We start from the raw sequence: 21,276 nt of genomic DNA, 5'->3' as shown, positions 1-21,276 counted from the left end.
GCTGTTAAATGACTCCCCACGCATCTGGATCAGGTGCCCACCACGTGGCGAACTATAAAGAGGCTCAAAAAAATGGCAGTGGATGTTGCAGACGAAGATAAGTGGCTGTACGGCGACTGCGAGGACGAAGGTAACTAACAGCAAGCTTGCTATGTTACACTATAACTATTGTTCCTTGTGTCGCGCAGGTTTGAAGCTTTTAACACCAGATAAAGATACACCAGAAATAGTACAAGAAAATGGAAGGTAGGGCTGTTAAAAAAATTTATAAAGCCGAGACTGACAAAGTATGTTTCTGTACAACAGAGAGCCGACGCCCACTTTTGAGGAGACGGATCTACTGGAGTGAGTGGGTGTGTGTGTGTGTGTGTGTGTGTGTGGGCGGGCAGTGGGTTCTGTGGAATGATGATTACTAGGCGAATCTGAGAGGCCATTTTTTTGTTTTTTGTTTGTTTTTTGTTTGTTTGTTTGTCTGTCTCTGTGATAATATCCCACAAAGCGATTCTGACCCTATTCTACTAAGTAGGGAATGATGTTCAAGCCAAAATACCTTTGAGAGATTTTTATGTTTGTACGTGTGTGTATGTGTGTGTGTGTGTGTGTCTCTATGACATTATACCCAGCGATCCTGACCCACTTAAACCTGGGAATGATGACAAAAAAGGCCATATTAGAGAGTGTATAACCATTTTATATATGTATGCATGTGTGTTGTTTGTTATTTGTTTTTATTTTCCTGGCCACCATGACCTTTGCACTAATTTCTGACCACATTACTACCCAAACTGAATGCAATGTCTGTCCCAGTGTGTACACTGATCAATTGCCCCCCCCCCCCATACAGAGAACCAAGCCACACCCCCTTACCCCCACCAGCTGAGATCAATAATGAGGTCGCCACTGCTGACTCAGCACCTGTAGAGGAGACGAGTGCAATGGTACAGTACGCTATTCTAGGATTGAAGAGTGAAACCTGATTATGTAGGCCACCCCCCCTGAGTATTGTCCTGAGTATTGTATGTGCAGCACTCACACACAGTGGTAGACCAACAGTGCTAGCTTGCTAACACTTCCAGGGCTGTGTTTAGTAACCATTACAGATATTATAATAACTGTTGCTATTGTAACTGGTGTTCATGTGCTCACACTGGTATCCTTCTCTACAGCAGAGTACAGAAGATGGTGGAGGCAATAAAGATGAAGAGGAGGACAGCGAGAGTGACGATGACGATGTGCAGATCACAATAGGAGAAATCAAAACTGAGAATATTTACAACCGACAGCCTGGTTACCCACGGTTACCCGCCACTCAAGGTGGGTGTTAATTAACCGTATTGTAGGTACCAAGTTTTGTGTCCATTAATTTAATTGTTAAATATTGACTACCCCAGGTGCAGTGGGTGTGGCCAGGAAGGTGGACCTCGAGACAGTGCCTCAGATCAATGGTCAGTCACTCCTCGAGATGGATATAGGAGAGGTAGCCGACAAGCCGTGGAGACTACCAGGTGAGTGGGCGTGTGAGGGTGTGTGTGTGGGTGGGTGGAGGGAGATATATCTTATTAGACTCGTGTGGAATAGTTTGAGTATTCAATTTCAGTAACACTGTAGTGCAACTCATTGAGAGCTCCATGTAGTGTGTTCATATCCTCTTAGACTGATTTTGGTAGCTAAAATCATCATCTAATTAACGTCATTTTGTATCAGTTCTACTCTGCCTTTGCCTCAGGTGCTGATATTACTGATTACTTCAACTATGGCTTCACTGAGGAAACGTGGCGATTATATTGTGACAAACAGCGTAAAATGAAAACTGAAGTTGGAAACCTCAACAAAATAGCCGTAAGCCTTCAAGTGACTCAGCAAACCTGGTACTCTAGTTGTGTTATTATTAGTCGTCCCATTAATCAGACACTAGTTGAATATCTGCTGTGTGCTGCTGCTTACCTGTTGACCATTTATCATATAATTATCATGCATGTACATGTCTACTATGACGTCATCACAAAGCATGCAACTGTAATAATTATACAGATCTGTAAAATTGAAAAAAAAAAATTGTCCAGTTTTTCTGTATTTTGTGCGAATTAAGACTGATGGTTGTAGTATGTAGTGTGTACATACATATCAAGCTCCAGCTCCACCCACCAGCTAGTACACGGCTGTAGCTTGTTACCCATGGCCGTGTGTGTGTATATAGTATATAGAGTTCTTGTACCAGGTCCAGAGTAATCGACCCCTGGTGACCTCTGAGGCTATGGTATACCCTTCATCGATGTCCAAGCTTCCTCTTCCTCTGCCTCTGCCTCCTGGCCAACCCCCCGGTAAGAACCATACTACTACCACCAAGAGTCTATAATTAAAAGGAGAAAGAGAGTCAAACATAGCATAGGCTTGCATCCGGAAAGTAACGTGACTTCCTGCTTGGTAACTGTCCAATCAGGTGCCTGGAGCCGCCAGTTAACTTTGCCAAATTGATCACGCGTTTCAGATAGGAAGAGTCACGTTACTTTCTGATACAAGGCTATGCTACGTTTGATACTCCATCACCTTTATTATGACTCTTGGTACTACTGGGGCCTCTTATCAACTGTAGTGCAGGGATGTGTCCACAGTGGTTGCTGGTGGTGGTTGGTACTAACCACCTCTTAGGAGGCCTAGTTTACCTCATTTTAGACTATAAAAGTTAAATTTGTGTGATCAGTGCCCATGAGTAATAAATGTGCTCCTTGTGAGTGAGGATTGAAAGAATAGACACCTCTTAGACAATTGTGGGCACATTCCTGATCATTTTCGTGGGGTAAAAAATTTCGTTTGGCTGCTTTGCCTGCACTAGATTACATGTGTTCCAGTAACTAGGGTTTCGTGGAGGTCAGCTTGCCCACGAAGTAAAAAATTTTTACCCCATGAAAATTACCCGCTATACGGTAGTGTCGTAAGTCCAAGAAATTGTTTCTGTAAGTACGAGGTATGGTGTGGATGATGTGTTATATGCACTAGTGAAGCTTTGAGCATTTAGAAATAGAAGTCAGTTCTCGTAGATTGAGCCACAGTGTCACTAGTACCACAACCATCTGTCTCTCTCCCTCAGTTGTGTCTGCCCCCATCTCCCACACATCCATTGCAGCTGCTGCCACCGCTCAACGTGGCAAAACACCGGACGCTGACGGTAAGATTGGCCAGCTGCACGTTTGTCAGACATGTACTAATTACTTTATAGCAAGCTCAGTATTTGTATGCTTGGTGATCTTTTCTCTCTGAGAGATGAGACCTCTTTTGATGGCTAACTTTGAGTGTTTGTAACTCTAGTGGGATTGTCCTATTTCAACGGTGTATTTTGTAGCTCTTTGATAGCTTTATTGCTTAAGTTACAGTACTTTATAGATGCTCTGCCCACACACAGGTGGTGGAGGTGAATCAGATGGCAGGGCTACTCCAGAGCTACCGACACAGTGAGTGTACCCCTCTCTCTGTGTGTATTGTCACATTACTCTCTCTCTCGTACAGGACCAATACCATCATCAACATGCCTCTGAAACCATCACTCATGCCACGTAAGTGTGTGTGTGTGTGTGTGTGTGTTTAGACTTTGTGGCAGGATGTAGGAGTCATTAAAATCTATTCTGTCCCTTTCATCACACCCACTCACCTATACCCCGCCCACACATACAGCCCCAATGCTACCACCATCATCGCTAGGCAACCTCCCGCCCCCTCCCTTTGGATTCCCCCCACCTTTCCACGGAGCCCCGCCCACTGGAGACCATAACCTAGCCGCAGCAATGGCCGCCATGTTTGGAGTGAGACCACCAGACGGCAGTGGTCTACCCAACCTCCCGCCCCCTCAACACGGGTTTCCCCCTATGCCCCCTCCAGGCATGGGCATGGGAATGGGGGGCATGCCTGATGGAATGCATCCTCCCTTCCCGGGTACATTGCACGTTATTATTTTAATAACTTTTCTATGCCTATTACGTTTTCTAGTTGTTCTTCATTAGGAAGCACAATTGTCAGAGTAATATTAAAAATGTCCTTAGCCTTACTTGTAAATAGAATGAACCAACTCTCTCTCCAGTGTCGTGCGTGTATTGATTACCATTGTTTGTTTCTATGGTTACAGGATTGCCATTTCCACCGCCAGGAGATCATGGTCCAATGTCATTTGATGAGAGGGGCTTACCCCCCATGCCCCCTGACATGCTACACGGTGAGTGTACTGAGTTACAATAAAAGAAGCACTCAACAAAAAACTGTGTCTAGGAAATTATCTCATGTAAAACTGTGTGTACTTACATTATTCATGTTTGGAAAAACTGTGTGTAGGAAATTATCTTCTCATTTGTAGTTTTTTTGTACAAAGATCAAAGGAAAAACTATGCTAACAAATGCCATAGACTAGGATCTACAACTGTAGTAACCACAGACCTTGCTCTATTATTCTGTGGTTGGCATTTTTGGAACAGTTTGGTAGTTAGAGCACGGCTGGGGTAGTTAGAGCACGGTTGGTGGTCAAAATAATTGATTTTTAAGCCATCGAATTTTATAATAGCTACAACTGCTCCATGGTTGCAATGCGAGTACAGCTAAGTGATTCTATAAGCTTCTAGCAATGCTATCTTGCTAACAAAGGCTTTATTCTCGAGTAAAGGCTAGTTTTGCTTACCAGTACGTTGAAGGCCATTGCAGTCTCTCCAGAATCAGAAATAGCAAAATCTTTTCGTAGAAGGTTGCTATTCTACTTAGTAGTTAGCTCTATACTAGAGCCGATAGCTATTGGTAGCTGCAAGAAGCTAAAAACTACAAACCAGTTAATGCACTGTTTTACGCTCGTGCTCAATGGATATTATTGGCCTCGCGGAAGTTCTCGAAGCATCATGTAGCACTCGGCTTCGCCTCGAGCTACATAAGCTTCTCGAACTTCCACTTGGCCAATAATATCCATAGAGCACTCGCAACCGTGCATTAACTAGTACGTAGAACATAGATAATTGTGGTAACGGTTCATTAATTCTAGGCAACGCCCACTTATTGTGTAGGTGCCCCCTTTCATTGGGACCCGGCCATGGGACCACCTCCCCCTGAGCTCTTTGAGGGGTTCCGCCCACGCAGTAGATCCCCGTCTCGATCCACTTCGTCTCGTTCTCGTTCTCGCAGCTCATCGTACGAGCGCTACAAGAAGAGTTCCTCCCGGAGACACCGCAGGAGGTCCAGGTGAGGGGGGGGTTATTGATGCTATAATATAACTGGCAGTATTAGTACGTGTACACTGTCTTCAATGGAACCCATCTTAATGGCCACCCCTGAAGGGATACACCCAGGTTCTAAATGAACAGTTTGTGTATGTAGTAAGCAATCCCTCAACAAAGGTCACCTCCTAGCTCTCCAATGGTGTTCGTTATATAATAGTCCTGTGTACATAATTGCTGGAGGGCTACGGTACAATGTATGGTTAGCTTTAATCATTTAGAACCATTTTAACGAGGCATTAATATCTCTTGTTCAGGTCACGCTCGCGAGATCGTGAACGCAGCAGTCGTAGCAGTCGTCATCACCGTGAGCACCATCGGAGCGACAGACACGACCGTGACAAAGAACGAGAAAAGGTGAGCGTATGTTGGTATTGGCTATGCACCCTCCTACTGCCTGTAGCTGTGCAGCTCTCTCTATTGAAGAGTGTCTGTGGCCATTTTATATCCACTGTTGCTTGTATCACACTGATGCTTGTATTGATTGTGTTTGTTTCTGTATAGCAGAAGAGCAGCAGACGAGAGCACCGGGAAGATCGTTCAAGACACGAACGGTGAGTGTCTTCATGTTCTGTTTTTGATATTATTTGAGTGTTTTCAAGTTTCAAAAAAAATTAACTCAGCTGTGCGCAGAAACAAAGTACACGTAAATCTACCTAGAGCTCTTACACTCTTGTGTTTATTGCCAAGTGTTTGAGCAAGTAATAAGTACCTGATAAGACTGCAGTACGTTTGCCAATTGCATATATAGACTGTCATGCACTTCGCTGTGTGTTCTCACATGTAATTGCTGCTATGGTTACTCGTGTAGGTCGAGTCGTCGCCACCGCAGTACAAGCAGGAGCAAGGATAATGAGAGAAGCAGCCGCAAAGAGAAGACCAAAGCCACTACTGATGCTGACACAACCAGAGACTCTCGCTCTAGATCAAGAACTCCTTCCTAGAACTCTAAGACTAATGTTCTCTTTAGCTATATACCTTCAGTCAGTGTGTGGTCTCACTATAGAGACACCTTGCTGTGTCTGCTCTAATGTGCTATGTCTGTGTGTGTGTCTGTGTTTTTGCACTCTTTATTCACCTTTTCTTATGAGGACTGGGACATTACCGTTTTGCTCACACGCCATTGATATCTGCCTATGAAAAGTTATCTCTTGTTGAATTAATAATTAGTGTTCTCTCAAGGATGCATGGCTAGTTTGTTAGTAGCCATGCATATAATAACAGATTATTGGTTGATTGGAGTGTCATATCCTATAGTGCACATTGCATGCTATGGCTTCCATTCAGTAACAATGTCCCCCACAAACACCTGCATAAATTAATGCGCTGGACATTTTACATGGACATTATAGGTGTACTACCATAAAAGTTGATTTCTGATTATGTGTTTCGATTAATGAATATCCCAGTGAGCGATTCACCTATCTAGCTTTAGTGTGTGTCACTAGCAAATTGTCAGATACTCACAAAAACGAAAGTGTAGTATTTCTTTTACAAAAATCACTGCATTCACTGACAATAAAACATACTGATCTGAATGATGTTGAGGGAGTTCAAGGAATTTTTTAATGAGAACTAAACTCAATAGTCAACGTTAGGTTGGGAGGTTCATAGTTTGAGATCTTGCTAGACCCTTCTGTAGGAGACCAGTCACGTTCAATTTATCATCTGGAGAATGAAGGGGAAACAGTAAAGAATAGTAAAATGCAATAGGTTTACAAATATTGTTTAGGTCAATTAGTAACATGCATGCATGTATAGTTGCTTGTTAATCTGCTGTAATTATAAAACAGACTCTTGTGTCCTCTCAGCTAGCTACCATAGCACAGCTTGAACAGTCATGAATAACTACATTCAAATGTAATTCACAAAAGCTTTTTAGCTTACAGTGTGTCAATACAGTGTCAATATTGTGACCATGTCCCTCTCGTCCCTCACCGTGGTCAGTGGAGGCTGTGAGGTCGTGCTCCAGTCGCAGCTTGCTCTGTGCAGACTAGAACTGGAGGATGTCCTCTTCCACTGTCCCACCACGTGCACCCACCAGCCTCAGGACCGTCACATCCCTGCATGCATGTATGGAGGGGGCATACAAAATGAATGAGAGAGTATGAACATGTAGGAAGGTGTTCTGGCAAGGATCGTATGTTATACCAGGAGTACTGCGACTGTATACACATGTAAGCCCCTACACTGCCTTATAGGCTCAACCACAATTTTAGACTATTCATTGACCAGAAGCTGAACAAGTCATACTTCAGCTAATGCCGGAAGCTATAGTGATGACAATCACAATGCTATAATGATAGTCATGTGACCAGAACATGCAGACCACAGAGACAACAAACAGTTTTACTGTACATTACATGAGAATGTATGCAGCTGCATGATTAAAGCATTCAGTAACAAGTTGTGCTGCTTAGACAACATCCACAAAGTTTGAGATCTGTCAAAAGAATGTGAACTGTATTTTCCAATCTACAAACAATGTAAGTGCCAGCAAAGAAGACTTATACAAGCACTATAATACGTACGTACTTTTTATAAATATACAGCTTATCGAATAAAGACACATGTACGAAAGCATGGATCTATCTCCACCGACACAAGGAGAACAAAAGAATGAACAGCCACAACAAGTGAGCAGTCACAGTCCGTCAGCTCAACACACTAGTTGGCCACCAACTGTTTACGGCCCACACTCCTCTCACACTAGAACAGAACAATGTATCACTGTTTCAGATACCACTCAGATGACTACTAGCACTCATTCACAGTCAAGTGATCATTTCCAATCGTCCATTAGCGCTAACACTGAACAAATAGAGGCTAGTCCTCAAGATTATGACTGTCTGGGTACTCCACCAGCTAAAAGGGTGTGTTTCGATAGCCCTCAACAGCTTAATTCTATAGCTACAAGTACACGTCCGTTGTCTACGGGAACTAGAAGAAAAAAGTACGAAACTAGTTCATCAGATACTCCACTTGACATAAGGGTTCACCTTGATATCCCTCAACAGTTGGCAGATAGCTCACGTCAGTACGAGAGTGATGATAGTGATACATGTATACAGCAGTATGAAAGTGACAACTCACTACAATCTGACGATGAATATTATGAGACTGATGATGACACAAGCCAACAACATTCTACAGCAAGTTCAAGTCAAACAACACCGGCTGGTAGTCAATACTTAGACTTCAACGAAATGTACACTGAACTTTATGAAGTCAGTCCAAAATGGTACAACCTAGGCCTAGCACTGGGCCTTGATAAGAGTACCCTCAATATCATTAAACACAATAATAAAGATGAATGTGGAACCTGCTTAAGGGAAGCCCTAGAACAACGATACGATCAAAACACAAAGTTAACGTGGGCAGAAATAGACAAAGCTTTAAGAAAACCTACTGTTCAAATGATCACATTGGCTGATAAAATACAAGAAAAGATATACACAAAAAGCCTATCAACAAGTAGCTCACAGCCTAGCAGTGACCCCACTCCAGAATGTGTTGTGAGGTACACCAGCTTCCTCAAAGACAGGTACAAACAGATGTCACCTTTTCCAGACGATTGGCCACCACCATTGAAAGAGAAGTTTACAAAACTAGCTCTAATAGAGAGAAAGAAACAGATTCGCTTAACTCAAGCTAAACATCAACCATCAATCCAGTATGATTACGCTACTGGTAATGTGGACAATATTATTGAGAGAAAGAAAGCGATTACGCTAGAACAGGTCTTCGAGCCTTTAAGTGGCGATCCTGAAACAGCTGCACCAAACAGGTACACTGTTGTAATGGACGGAGCCCCAGGAGTAGGCAAAACCACACTCAGCAGGAAGATATGCATTGATTGGGCACAAGGGAAGCTCATCAAGGACCACCACATTGTTATCCTCAAACCACTAAGGGAACTAAGAGGTCACACAGCTGCCTCACTCTCTGACCTAATAAACGCTGACGACCCTGAACTAAAGGAGCAAATCGTGAAGTACATACAAAAGACGTCAGGTTCCGGAGTCATGTTCATCTTTGATGGTTTTGACGAGCTGAGCAGTAAGCAACGATCTGATAAGAGGACTATTTTTTGGGAAATCATTCGAGGGAATCGCCTACACAACTGTTCTGTGCTGGTTACATCACGCTCATACACCTCAGGCCCACTACAAGAAATCAACCGTGTCAATCGACACGTTGAAGTATTAGGATTCAAGAAAAAGGATATTGAACATTGTATTAAGCAAAACGTTACAGATAAGGAAAAGGCAAAGAAGCTAATACAGATGCTGAAAGAGAGGTTGGATATTGTCTCCCTATGCTATATCCCTCTAAACTGCAGGATTGTACTGTATGTCTACCAGCAACAAGATACCTTACCCGACACACTCACACAACTCTATGAGGTATTCATTCTGTACACACTCAAACACTACAAGAACAAAATATTTCAAGAACGAGAGCATGAAATTGACAATGAAGAGATAGAACATGCTAATACTATAAAGAAATTACCAACTCAAGTTATCAAATGTCTAGACTGCCTGTCAGAAACTGCATTCACAGGAATGACTCAAGACAAACTGATCTTTGAACGTACAGAAGTTACCAAAGAAAGAGATGCTTTGTCACTGGGACTGCTAAACTTAATAAAGTGTACGGGAGTATTGGAGGCTCATTATTATCAGTTCCTTCATTTAACCATTCAAGAGTTTCTAGCAGCCAGATATCTCGCACTAACAAAGAGCAACAAAGACAAACTAGAGTTTATTACATCCAAAATTGGTGATGATAGATTTAGAATGACTTTACTCTTTCTCTCTGGATTGACTCAACTTAATTTTCTTCCCATTGAACAAGCCTTCCCAGCTCCGAAATCAATAGACACTCGTGTGGAACATAGATACAAAAATAAAACAAAATCTTTGCGAACAGAAGAAAAATATCGTTTTTTGTTCCTAGCCCATCTTCAATATGAAAGCCGACAAACAACACAAAACTGGCTCTTGCCCTGTCTGGTGACCAATTCACTCAACTTGTCAGAGCATAGCCTCTCTCAGTTCGACTGCCTTGTCTTGGCCAACTTTCTCGCCCTAACTCCCAAAGATCACGTGTGGGATGAGATAAACTTGTCCCAGTGCAGTCTCACTAATGACCGCTTCATGACAATAATTACAAAGAAACATTCACAAAGAGACATTCCAGTATTGTGCTTAACTAAACAATTAGATGTCACTTCTAACAAAATCAATGCTGAGGATTTACATGTATTGATGCCACTATTATCAGAAGAGTCGAAGGTGGACAGCATTAGTATCCCACACCACGAATCATGCACTCAGTCAGGAGGTGCGAGGAAATTAATAAATTTACATTTTTGTCAACACTCTACAGACAATCAAACAGTGCTATCAAGTAGAGAGATGATCGTTCCCACAGAATCAAAAATTTGCTCAGGAATTCTTACACAATTTTTAAAGTTTATTCGACCTGAATTTTTGACACTACTATCACTGGCTGGCCCAAAAGCTTTTGAAGATTGCCCGGATTGTTCTGGCTCTGGAAATGAGGCTTGGGAAAGTGTTTGCAATGTCATCAAAAATATACAACACCTTCAAATTCACAAGAGCCAGTTCCATTTAAACGATATTACAACACTAATGGCAGCTTTGCAAAACAAGAGAAACCTGCGTACCTTGCGTTTACATGGAAACACAATAAGCCACGAGGGTCTAATACACTTACGAAATAACTTGCCAGTGAATGTACGTGCTCACATTTCAACATCTGATAAGGTTAAATTGGCAATGTCAGTACACAAAGACAAACTAGTTCATGTTGATATTGAGTCACCTGACGAGTACATACAAGATGTTGACTCAGAGGATCTATTTATGCCCTTTATGCCATTGCTAGAAGAAGATCTGCCATCGGAACTACATAGAGTAACTGTTACCACTAAATCATTCGTGCCCAAGGCTCTACTCAGGTCAATAGGAAATAGCAAAACGGTAATTAGTTTAATACTAGCCGAACTTTCTAATGAGGAGTTCACAGAATATGCTGGGGAATTACGAGATATGCTTAAAAAAACCGATAGTTTGCAAACACTGAAACTGGACTCGTGTAAACTGAATGACACGTCTATCAAACAATTGGAGGATGGACTCTTACTCAATCCAACTGTGGCACTCAAGTTAAAATACTCTAGTTGGGGAGACAGCAGCTGGCGCAATGCACTACTTACAGTGAGGTCTCGAAACCTTTGTGAGCTAAATTTAGGATTTACTTTGAATGAAGAAAATGTGAGACAACTTTCAGAGATAGTCACAACATGCAAGCAGCTACAAGTCTTGGAAGTAAGATTAAGCGGTAATTCAAAAATTTTCTTCCATGCTCTATCAGATAATCAAAGCCTGAGAGAACTCAGTATCGAGACTACTGGCAAGATGGCAATATTGTTGTTTCAAACACTCCCATCAACTTCTATCACCACTTTAGACTTATCAATGCCTTTCGGCAGTGTTGGACTTGGAAATGAAGGATCTTTAGCCTTTAAAGAGTTCATTCTTGGAAGTAAAGTGCTAACTGTTTTGAGAGTTTACATGTGTGGTTTAACAGATGCAGCATTCAACGGAATAACTTTTACAAAGGACTCTCCTTTGAGAGAACTTATTCTCAACAATAATTATAAATTGGAGAATGGTTGGACAGAACTTTTCAATGGTCTTTGTTCATCATGCATCACCACACTAGACGTGAGGTATAATAACTTGAATGGAGAGGAGTGTTGCACAGCTTTGAAATGTCTACTCATCAACAACAAAACACTGACTGTTCTAAAAATAGGTCGTTGGAGGGAGACAAATCATGACATGGTTTGTTGTGTTGCTGACGCTCTGTCACAAAATTGCTCATTGATGGAACTAACAATCAGCACCAAATTAACCACTGCGGGATGGACAAAACTATTTGAAAGCTTACATGAAAACACAATGTTAAACACGCTAGACTGTAGTGGTTATTTACAAGTTGCTGGATTACAAGTATGGTACCAAAACAATGAAGTCGCTAAATCTTTGTGTGAAATGCTAATACACAATCAAAACCTTCAAAATCTAAGTATTGACGATGAATTTATTGAGGGTCATTTAAAAGAGTTTGCAATGGCATACATTCAGAGAAAGCCTGTCCTAAATTTAACTGTTAGATATTTGGAAGATAAGTTAGTGAAAGAGATCGAGGGACTTGAAACAGATACTGATAAGGAGTACAACATTAGAAACAGATACTAACCACCACTGTAGATTTAGAGACTGTTATAATATAATGCCTCGGGCATACTTTGTTTTGCTCAGAGTATTAATTAAGTGTTATGGAAAACGTTCGGTAGAAATGTACAAATCATATTATATGTTTGTGAGCATACCTGTATTTTCATGAGGTGTGTGTATCGCAGTGAGTTCATGTTCTTGAGCATGTGTCCCTCGTCCAGTACGAGACAGTCTAGAGAGAGCTTCCTAAAGAACTTCCTGTCCTCAGCCTGACCTATACACACATTGTACCTGCATGGGGACACAGGGATAGACCATAACTGAGGCATTGAGTGAACAGATTCAACTGTGTGCATGAGATCTATAGCAGTTGTGTAGAAATGCTCACAGCAGATGCACACATTCTACCTACAGCTATGTAGGTCAGGTTAACACAAATGTCAACAGTCTTAAAGTTGGAACCACAGGGATTAAACAAGTGCCAGAGTACAATATTAAATTAGTGACAGTACATACGTTGTGAGGATGACATCAAAGTTATCACGATTGGAAAGGATCTCATATCTCATCTGAGACCTGTCCTGTTGGGAACCTGCAGTGAATTGTACACAAGTCAGTCCCTTCACATAGAGCAAATACCATACACTGTGTAGATGACATCTAGTGAGAGCAGTACTGTACACACAAGCACTCACCCCAGTACGCTATGACTGTCATGGCTGGACACCACACCTCAAACTCACGAACCCAATTGTCTACAAGGGAAAGCAATTTGGTGGAAATTGCATGTACAGTACAAAGTCTTGCAACACAATTATGTACCTCAATGAACACGTAGGCCTGGTCTCTCTGTACCACCAGCTCAGGTACCAAGGTGTTATTGATGTAGTAAGCCATCCCACTTGACCTGTGCGAGTGTGCGTGTGGGAGGGGGCAGTATGAGAATATAATGACAAAACAGAAAATTAACAGCTCCGCCACATACATTTTCTGCTAGAGAGAAGTGTAAATATGATCTCTGTACTGAAAACTTTCTCCACTCATATACATGTACTCTAACTATGTACGTGCTGCATTTAGCTCCACTTAGTCTACAGCTATTAAACTACGTACCTGCTGCATGCTGCTATAAGCAATGATCTCAAATCAGTAACACTACACAGACTCTACTAACTGTATCTCATGCACTAGCTCTCACCAGTAATGGCCTCATAGCCTCTGTCAGCACCAGAGGGTCCTATGCTAACAGAGAAGATAGTGTCTTCAAGAGCCTCAATCACAGCTGCTTCAAATGGTTCACTGCACTGTTGGCACTGGACCTCACGGGGACACATGTTAACTGGAGTCGTGCCAAAATGGATGGGAGGGTCAGACGCTGCATAGAGAGAGAGAGGGTATAGTGTATCATGACAATATACTTATCAGTACAAGTACATGTAGCTCACTTGATGCTCTCTTGAAGTGTTGGAAAGCAGTATCTCCGAGACCACCCACTCCCCACACAATGTAGTCTTTATCATAATATTGAGAACACGTGGTAAAAGTCAGTAGCGCTGCACTTTTAAATTCCGTGGATCAAATTTTAACGATTTTGTGATTTTATGAAAGCTTAGAAAAAGAGACCTTTCAAATTATGTCATCAAAGTTGAGATAATACATCCACCAGATGCGACTTCCCATACAGTATTACACAGTGTCAATATTGTGACCACGCCCCCCTCGTCCCTCACCGTGGTCAGTGGAGGCTGTGAGATCGTGCTCCAGTCGCAGCTTGCTCTGTGCACACTAGAACTGGAGGATGTCCTCTTCCACTGTCCCACCACCCACCAGCCTCAGCAACGTCACATCCCTGCATGCATGTATGGAGGGGCATACAAAATGAATGAGAGAGTATGAACATGTAGGAAGGTGTTCTGGCAGGGATCGTATGTCATACTAGCACCAGTAAAGGCATTTGCGATTTTATCATATACCAACACTCACAAAATTCGTTTATGCTTGATGCTTGCAAAACATTGTAGTAATACGGTACACAGATACACATTGAAAACTAAGCCATTGAAAACAAAACCATTTTTGTTGCTAAGGAACGACCACCACAATGTAAGTATTCCGTGGTATTGTAAGGTCTACCATCACGTCCATCCTCTTGTTGAGCTCATCACCTGTAGTGGAGAGGGGGTGCTCAGTATGGGGTGAAAATACTATAATGAGCAGATTAACCCTGAGTGACCTCTCCACCACGCCCCTGTACAACGTCCACTGAGTTTCCGTCAGCTGACAATGCTCCGTACTGGACACCTTGGCCGGGAGCTGAATCAGTACTTGTGACCTGAGCCTCCGCAGTGTGAAGGGTATCATGATCTGCTTGGCCTGTCTCACTTGCTCCTGGTAGTAGGCACTCGACTCGTCCACTCTCTGTGGAATGTGTGTGTGTGTGTGTGTGTGGGGGGGGGGCAGTGTAGTAAGAACTCTGAACTGTAGAGGACATGCAGTATTACCATTGGACTAGTTATCCACCCTACAAAGTAAGAATCGTGAACTGTACAGGGGAAATAAGTTGACTTAATCAAATTTTTGTGAGCTAAAAAACACCATAAGAGATGTTCCATAAAAGTAGATATTAATTAACAGACACAATGACTCGGGAATGGCCAATCTCCAGTGTACAATACAGAAGCATCCCCTCAGTTGCTACCTCTGAGACTCAGTTTGTTGCAGGTGAGAGAACTTGTCTTGGATGGAGGTGGACAGCATTGAGCCAGTACTGCAGCCTACTTCACACACGACAACCTTCCTCTCTAGGCTCTGCCATGCGCCAGTTAGTCTCGGATCCACGCCGCGCTTTACAAGCTACACGTAGTTGGTACAAATCGTTTTCAAATTTTGTGTCTGAAAATGATTAGTACCAGCTAGCTACCATCAAGAACACAAACTGGAGGCCGGCCCCACCACGCAGCAAAAGACCACCCAGGAGAATCCAGGTACTGTATAGACGGCCTGCAAGTGTAGTATCATAACCTTGTATGCAGCTGTCAGAAGAGGAGAGAGATGTGCTGCTTCAGTGTCGAAGGAACTCCATTGCCAAAGATAGACTATAATAGCTAAACTATTCCAGCATGATGGACTGTCCTGTGTGCAGGTCTACCACTCGGTGTGGGTGCTCTGCTCATGTTGAGATGGTTTGTACATCAAGGTGCGTAAGAATATCAAGGACAATTGAGAAAATGTATGATTGTCCCCTTGATATTACTTTTCTTTGTAAAAGGTTCATTGTCCCCTTGATATTGACTTGTGAATACATACGGTAGTGATGGTCTGCACTAATGTGTGTTATACTGTTCTGAATTGTGCAGGTCGTGTTCCAAGTCATGTGACTCCTCGAGATGGATATAGGAGAGGTGGTCGACAAGCCGTGGAGACTACCACGTGAGTGGGCGTGTGAGGATGGGGGGGGTGGAGATATATCTCTACCATCTTTAAGACTAAACAGGTTTTCCCACAACCACTTGTGTAATAGTTTGAGAGCCTTGTTTTGAGTGTTCAATTCCAGTAACAAACAATGCATTCTGTAGTGCAACTCATTGAGAGCTCCATGTAGTGTGTTCATATCCTCTTAGACTGATTTTGGTGGCTAAAATTCATCTAATTAACGTCATTTTGTGTCAGTTCTACTCTGCCTTTGCCTCAGGTGCTGATATTACTGATTACTTCAACTATGGCTTCACTGAGGAAACGTGGCGATTATATTGTGACAAACAGCGTAAAATGAAAACTGAAGTTGGAAACCTCAACAAAATAGCCGTAAGCCTTCAAGTGACTCAGCAAACCTGGTACTCTAGTTGTGTTATTATTAGTCGTCCCATTAATCAGACACTAGTTGAATATCTGCTGTGTGCTGCTGCTTACCTGTTGACCATTTATCATATAATTATCATGCATGTACATGTCTACTATGACGTCATCACAAAGCATGCAACGGTAATAATTATACAGATCTGTAAAATTGTTGTCCAATTTTTCTGTATTTTGTGCGAATTAAGACTGATGGTTGTAGTATGTAGTTTACATAAAATACAGTCAAGCTCCAGCTCCACCCACCAGCTAGTACACGGCTGTAGCTTGTTACCCGTGGCCGTGTGTGTATATAGTATATACCGTATAGCGGGTATATTTCGAGGGTATAAATGTTCGCGGTTTTCGCGGATTGCGCCTGTATCGCGAAAATTTATACCCACGAACATTTATGAATAGTAGGCGTGTTCAGTATTATGGATTCGAGGCTAACGGTGTGGAGGTACAGCTGCATGTTGATGTGCGCATGCGCCAAAAGGCTGGAACTCAGACCACGAAAATAAAATCCACGAAATCCTTTGTAATGGTCCATCCGCGAAAATTTATACCCTCGAAATATACCCGCTATACGGTAGAGCTGGCTTTTTGTACCAGGTCCAGAATAATCGACCCCTGGTGACCTCTGAGGCTACGGTATACCCTTCATTGATGTCCAAGCTTCCGCTTCCTCTTCCTCTGCCTCCTGGCCAGCCCCACGGTAAGAACCATACTACTACCACCAAGAGTCTATAATGTTAAAAGGAGAGAGATAGTCAAACATAGCATAGGCTTGCATCAGATGTATTTGGAAAGTAACGTGACTTCCTGCTTGGTAACTGGAGCCGCCACTTGCAATGCCAAATTGATCACGCGTTTCAGACAGGAAGAATCACGTTACTTTCCGATTACGTCCTCTGCAAGGCTATGCTATGTTTGATCTCCATCACCTTTATTATGACTACTACTGGGGCCTCTTATCAACTGTAGTGCAGGGATGTGTCCACAGTGGTTGCTGGTGGTGGTTGGTACTAACCACCTCTTAGGAGGCCTAGTTCACCTCATTTTAGACTATAAAAGTTAAATTTGTGTGAAGGAGCCCATAAGTAATTTATGTGCTCCTTGTGAATGAGGATAGATAACTCTCAGACAATTGTGGGCACATTCCTGATAATTTTTGTGGGGTAAAAAATTTCGTTTGACTGCTTTGCCTACACTGCACTGCATGCGTTCCAGTAACTAGGGTTTTGTGGAGGTGAGCTTGCCCACGAAGTAACACATTTTACCTCATGAAAATTACCCGCTATACGGTAGTGTCATACAGTCCAAGTAATTGTTACTGTAAGTACGAGGTATGGTGTGGATGGTGTGTTATATGCACTAGTGAAGCTTTGGGCATTTAGAAATAGAAGTCAGTTCTCGTAGACTGAGCCACACGGTCCTAGTACCACAACCATCTGTCTCTCTCCCTCAGTTGTGTCTGCTCCCATCTCCCACACATCCATTGCAGCTGCTGCCACCGCTCAACGTGGCAAAACACCCGACGCTGACGGTAAGATTGGCCAGCTGCACGTTTGTCAGACATGTACTAATTACTTGATAGCAAGCTCAGTATTTGTATGCTTGGTGATTTTTTCTCTCTGAGAGATGAGACCTCTTTTTGGTGGCTAACTTTGAGTGTTCATATCTCTAGTTGGGATTGTTCGATTTCAATATTAAACAATGCATTTTGTAGCTCTAGTTATAGATGCTCTGCCCACACAGGTGGCGGAGGTGAATCAGATGGCAGGGCTACTCCAGAGCTACCGACACAGTGAGTGTACCCCTCTGTGTGTGTTCCCACATTACTCTCTCTCTCGTACAGGAGCAATACCATCATCAACATGCCTCTGAAACCATCACTCATGCCACGTATGTGCGTGTGGTGTGTGTGTGTACGTATGTTGTATGTGTGTGTGTTTACACTTTGTGGCAGGATGTAGGAGTCATTACAATCTATTCTTGTCCTTTTCATCACACCCACTCACCTATACCCCCGCCCACATATACAGCCCCAATGCTACCATCATCATCGCTAGGCAACCTCCCGCCCCCTCCATTTAGATTCCCCCCTCCCTTCCACGGAGCCCCGCCCACTGGAGACCATAACCTGGCCGCAGCAATGGCCGCCATGTTTGGAGTGAGACCACCAGACGGCAGTGGTCTACCCAACCTCCCGCCCCCTCAACACGGGTTTCCTCCTATGCCCCCTCCAGGCATGGGCATGGGAATGGGGGGCATGCCTGATGGAATGCATCCTCCCTTCCCGGGTACACTGCACGTTATTATTTTAGTAACTTTTCTATGCCTATTACGTTTTCTAGTTGTTCTTCATTAGGAAGCACAATTGTCAGAGTAATATTAAAAATGTCCCGGCCTTAGCCTTACTTGTAAATAGAATGCACTAACTCTCTCTCCAGTGTCGTGCATGTATTGATTATCTGTTTCTATGGTTACAGGAATGCCATTTCCACCGCCAGGGGATCATGGTCCAATGTCATTTGATGAGAGGGGCTTACCCCCCATGCCCCCTGACATGCTACACGGTGAGTCTGTCTATACAAGAAGCTTTAATTAGAGCATTGTAGAACTGTTATTGTTAATTAGAGGAAACGTTATTCATGTACCATAATTATAATGGGAAATTTTCACTTTTTAGTTTGAGAGCAATCTATTCTTATGTAGAGCATAGAGAATTGTGGTAACAGTTCATTAACTCTAAGCAACGCCCACTCATTGTGTAGGTGCCCCCTTTCATTGGGACCCGGCCATGGGACCACCTCCCCCTGAGCTCTTTGAGGGATTCCGCCCACGCAGTAGGTCCCCATCTCGATCCACTTCGTCCCGTTCTCGTAGCTCATCGTACGAGCGCTACAAGAAGAGTTCCTCCCGGAGACACCGCAGGAGGTCCAGGTGAGGGAGGGGTTATTGATGCTAGAATATAACTGGCAGTATTAGTACGTGTACACTGTCTTCAATGGAACCCATCTTAATGGCCACCCCTGAAGGGATACACCCAGGTTCTAAATGAACAGTTTGTATATGTAGTAAGCAATTCCTCAACAAAGGTCACCTCCTAGCTCTCCAATGGTGTCCATTATATCATAGATACAGAAGAGAGGGATAGGATAGGAAGCAATGGAAGCGACCTCGAGTTTAGATCCGTGTTTCCCCGCGGTTTTGATCGAGGCTTACTTCTAACTGGGAATTTAGTCATGAATAATTCATGAAAATCGTTTTTTCTGTCTGTAAAAAGTCCACAAACAGTTCTGCTGCTAATCATCAACCTAACCTCATGCTTATGGCCATTTTGGACAGAGAACACTACTTACTTACACAGCCTTAGCTATATCATAGGTACTATAGGCACACAAGTATTCTTTGTACCTCTAGCTACTTCACGACAATCAAGATTATATTTTCTTCTCTTCCAAATGATACTCACCATCAGGGGGCACTAGGTTAAGTGTTGGAGGGGTCTTTGAGAAGCATGCATTGGATACAATAAGTTTCCCGGGCTTTCGCGGGAGTTTCAGAGCGAAACACGGATAGAATGCTTGGGATGGCTTCAGACCACGTAGACTTCATTGTAGAAGCATGGCGTGTACCACTTCCGTTGCCAATCCCTCTCTCTACTTTATCTATGGTTATATAATAGTCCTGTGTACATAATTGCTGGAGGGCTACGGTACAATGTGTGTAGAGCCATTTTAATAGGCATTAATATCTCTTGTTCAGGTCGCGCTCACGAGATCGTGAACGCAGCAGTCACAGCAGTCGTCATCACCGTGAGCACCATCGAAGTGACAGGCACGACCGTGACAAAGAACGAGAAAAGGTGAGCAGTTCTGTTGTATGTTATTATGCATTGGCTATGTACCCTCCTACTGTCTGTAGCCGTGCAGCTCTCTATTGAAGAGTGTCTGTGGCCATTTATTACTATATATCCACTGTTGCTTGTATCACACTGTTGCTTGTATCGCACTGTTGCTTGTATTGATTGTGTGTTTGTTTCTGTACAGCAGAAGAGCAGCAGACGAGAGCACCAGGAAGATCGTTCAAGACACGAGCGGTGAGTGTCTTCATGTTCTGTGTCTTCTGTTTTTGATAGCAAAATGGCTTAGATCATCTGTGTACAGAAACAATACCTAAAGCTCTTTAACCTAGCTCTAGCTAGGTACATGTACCCTAGTAGTGATATTGCCAAGTGATGTTAAATATTGTTGGAGTAATAAGTACCTGATAAGACTGCAGTACGTTTGCCAATTGCATATATAGACTGTCATGTACTGCGCTGTGTGTTCTCACATGTAATTGCTGCTATGGTTACCCGTGTGTAGGTCGAGTCGTCGCCACCGCAGTACAAGCAGGAGCAAGGACAATGAGAGAAGCAGCCGCAAAGAGAAGACCAAAGCCACTACTGATGCTGACACAACCAGAGACTCTCGCTCTAGATCAAGAACTCCTTCCTAGAACTCTAAGACTAATGTTCTCTCTAGCTATACCCTCAGTCAGTGTGTGGTCTCACTATAGAGACACCTTGCTGTGTCTGCTCTAATGTGCTATGTCTGTGTGTGTGTCTGTGTTTTTGCACTCTTTATTCACCTTTTCTTATGAGGACTGGGACATTAACGTTTTGCTCACACGCCATTGATATCTACGTATAAAAAGTTATCTCTTGTTGAATTAATAATTAGTGTCCTCTCTACCTCAAGGATGCATGGCTAGTTTGTTAGTAGCCTCCTTCACCGGCCGAAGTGGGAAGTGGGAAGTGGGAAGTGCGGCCTGGCATAATGACAGATAATAGGTTGATTGGAGTGTCATATCCTATAGTGCACATTGCATGCTATGGCTTCCATGCAGTAACAATGTCCCCCACAAACATCTGC

At 43.0% G+C, this 21,276-nt stretch overlaps 4 protein-coding genes across 9 annotated transcripts; 3 read left to right on the top strand and 1 right to left on the bottom strand.

Moving 5' to 3' along the window:
* Positions 1–6,334, top strand: LOC135350535 (pre-mRNA 3'-end-processing factor FIP1-like). 3 transcript variants are annotated; one of them, XM_064549362.1, is made up of 17 exons: positions 1–130; positions 189–246; positions 307–345; positions 845–938; positions 1,170–1,314; positions 1,392–1,505; positions 1,727–1,839; positions 2,219–2,321; positions 3,089–3,166; positions 3,401–3,449; positions 3,505–3,551; positions 3,670–3,927; positions 4,118–4,204; positions 5,034–5,208; positions 5,501–5,600; positions 5,748–5,797; positions 6,055–6,334. In XM_064549362.1, exons 1-17 carry the CDS (start codon positions 73–75, stop codon positions 6,185–6,187), a joined length of 1,701 nt encoding a protein of 566 aa, XP_064405432.1. In that variant the 5' UTR covers positions 1–72; the 3' UTR covers positions 6,188–6,334. The 3 variants fall into 3 exon arrangements, with proteins under 3 accessions (XP_064405432.1, XP_064405433.1, XP_064405431.1); XM_064549363.1 differs by having other exon boundaries at positions 1,167–1,314; positions 5,751–5,797; XM_064549361.1 differs by having other exon boundaries at positions 1,167–1,314.
* Positions 6,335–6,706: 372 nt separating this feature from the next.
* LOC135350575 (SWI/SNF-related matrix-associated actin-dependent regulator of chromatin subfamily A containing DEAD/H box 1-like) lies at positions 6,707–14,080 on the bottom strand. Its single transcript, XM_064549416.1, has 8 exons — positions 13,963–14,080; positions 13,716–13,892; positions 13,340–13,424; positions 13,213–13,289; positions 13,034–13,109; positions 12,673–12,808; positions 7,182–7,306; positions 6,707–6,911 (listed from the first exon to the last, which is right to left on the bottom strand). Exons 2-7 carry the CDS (start codon positions 13,849–13,851, stop codon positions 7,187–7,189), a joined length of 630 nt encoding a protein of 209 aa, XP_064405486.1. The 5' UTR covers positions 13,852–13,892; positions 13,963–14,080; the 3' UTR covers positions 6,707–6,911; positions 7,182–7,186.
* LOC135350515 (uncharacterized) lies at positions 7,570–12,655 on the top strand. The gene is made up of 2 exons (XM_064549328.1): positions 7,570–7,729; positions 7,796–12,655. The coding sequence occupies exon 2, from the start codon at positions 7,814–7,816 to the stop codon at positions 12,536–12,538; it is 4,725 nt and encodes a 1,574-aa protein (XP_064405398.1). The 5' UTR covers positions 7,570–7,729; positions 7,796–7,813; the 3' UTR covers positions 12,539–12,655.
* A 1,135-nt stretch (positions 14,081–15,215) lies between the features above and the next one.
* On the top strand, positions 15,216–21,073 carry LOC135350550 (pre-mRNA 3'-end-processing factor FIP1-like). Of its 4 annotated transcripts, none has more exons than XM_064549385.1 (14): positions 15,216–15,501; positions 15,550–15,713; positions 15,874–15,946; positions 16,209–16,321; positions 16,967–17,069; positions 17,859–17,900; positions 18,113–18,161; positions 18,213–18,259; positions 18,400–18,657; positions 18,847–18,933; positions 19,132–19,300; positions 20,126–20,225; positions 20,410–20,459; positions 20,728–21,073. In XM_064549385.1, exons 3-14 carry the CDS (start codon positions 15,904–15,906, stop codon positions 20,858–20,860), a joined length of 1,194 nt encoding a protein of 397 aa, XP_064405455.1. In that variant the 5' UTR covers positions 15,216–15,501; positions 15,550–15,713; positions 15,874–15,903; the 3' UTR covers positions 20,861–21,073. The 4 variants fall into 4 exon arrangements, with proteins under 4 accessions (XP_064405455.1, XP_064405454.1, XP_064405457.1 ...); XM_064549384.1 differs by having other exon boundaries at positions 15,217–15,501; positions 17,823–17,900; XM_064549387.1 differs by lacking the exons at positions 16,967–17,069; positions 18,213–18,259 and having other exon boundaries at positions 15,218–15,501.
* Positions 21,074–21,276: the final 203 nt, after the last annotated feature.

This window comes from Halichondria panicea, chromosome 16 (assembly GCF_963675165.1).
Source record: "Halichondria panicea chromosome 16, odHalPani1.1, whole genome shotgun sequence".
NCBI classification, from domain to species: Eukaryota; Metazoa; Porifera; class Demospongiae; order Suberitida; family Halichondriidae; genus Halichondria; species Halichondria panicea.
This window is presented reverse-complemented; position numbering and strand designations above follow the sequence as displayed.

Bases quoted from the DNA above. Each gene is read 5' to 3' on its own strand.
- LOC135350575 (XM_064549416.1), bottom strand. From the start codon at position 13,851: ATGTGTCCCCGTGAGGTCCAGTGCCAACAGTGCAGTGAACCATTTGAA. The intron at 13,110-13,212 runs GTGAGTGCTTGT...AATTCACTGCAG, and splicing joins GACAGTCATAGCGTACTGGG to GTTCCCAACAGGACAGGTCT. The intron at 12,809-13,033 runs GTATGTACTGTC...GTCCCCATGCAG, and splicing joins TTTGATGTCATCCTCACAAC to GTACAATGTGTGTATAGGTC.
- LOC135350550 (XM_064549384.1), top strand. From the start codon at position 15,904: ATGGATATAGGAGAGGTGGTCGACAAGCCGTGGAGACTACCAC. The intron at 18,162-18,212 runs GTGAGTGTACCC...TCTCTCGTACAG, and splicing joins ACTCCAGAGCTACCGACACA to GAGCAATACCATCATCAACA. The intron at 18,260-18,399 runs GTATGTGCGTGT...CCACATATACAG, and splicing joins GAAACCATCACTCATGCCAC to CCCCAATGCTACCATCATCA.
- LOC135350535 (XM_064549361.1), top strand. From the start codon at position 73: ATGGCAGTGGATGTTGCAGACGAAGATAAGTGGCTGTACGGCGACTGC. The intron at 131-188 runs GTAACTAACAGC...TGTGTCGCGCAG, and splicing joins CGGCGACTGCGAGGACGAAG to GTTTGAAGCTTTTAACACCA. The intron at 1,315-1,391 runs GTGGGTGTTAAT...TGACTACCCCAG, and splicing joins ACGGTTACCCGCCACTCAAG to GTGCAGTGGGTGTGGCCAGG.
- LOC135350515 (XM_064549328.1), top strand. From the start codon at position 7,814: ATGTACGAAAGCATGGATCTATCTCCACCGACACAAGGAGAACAAAAG.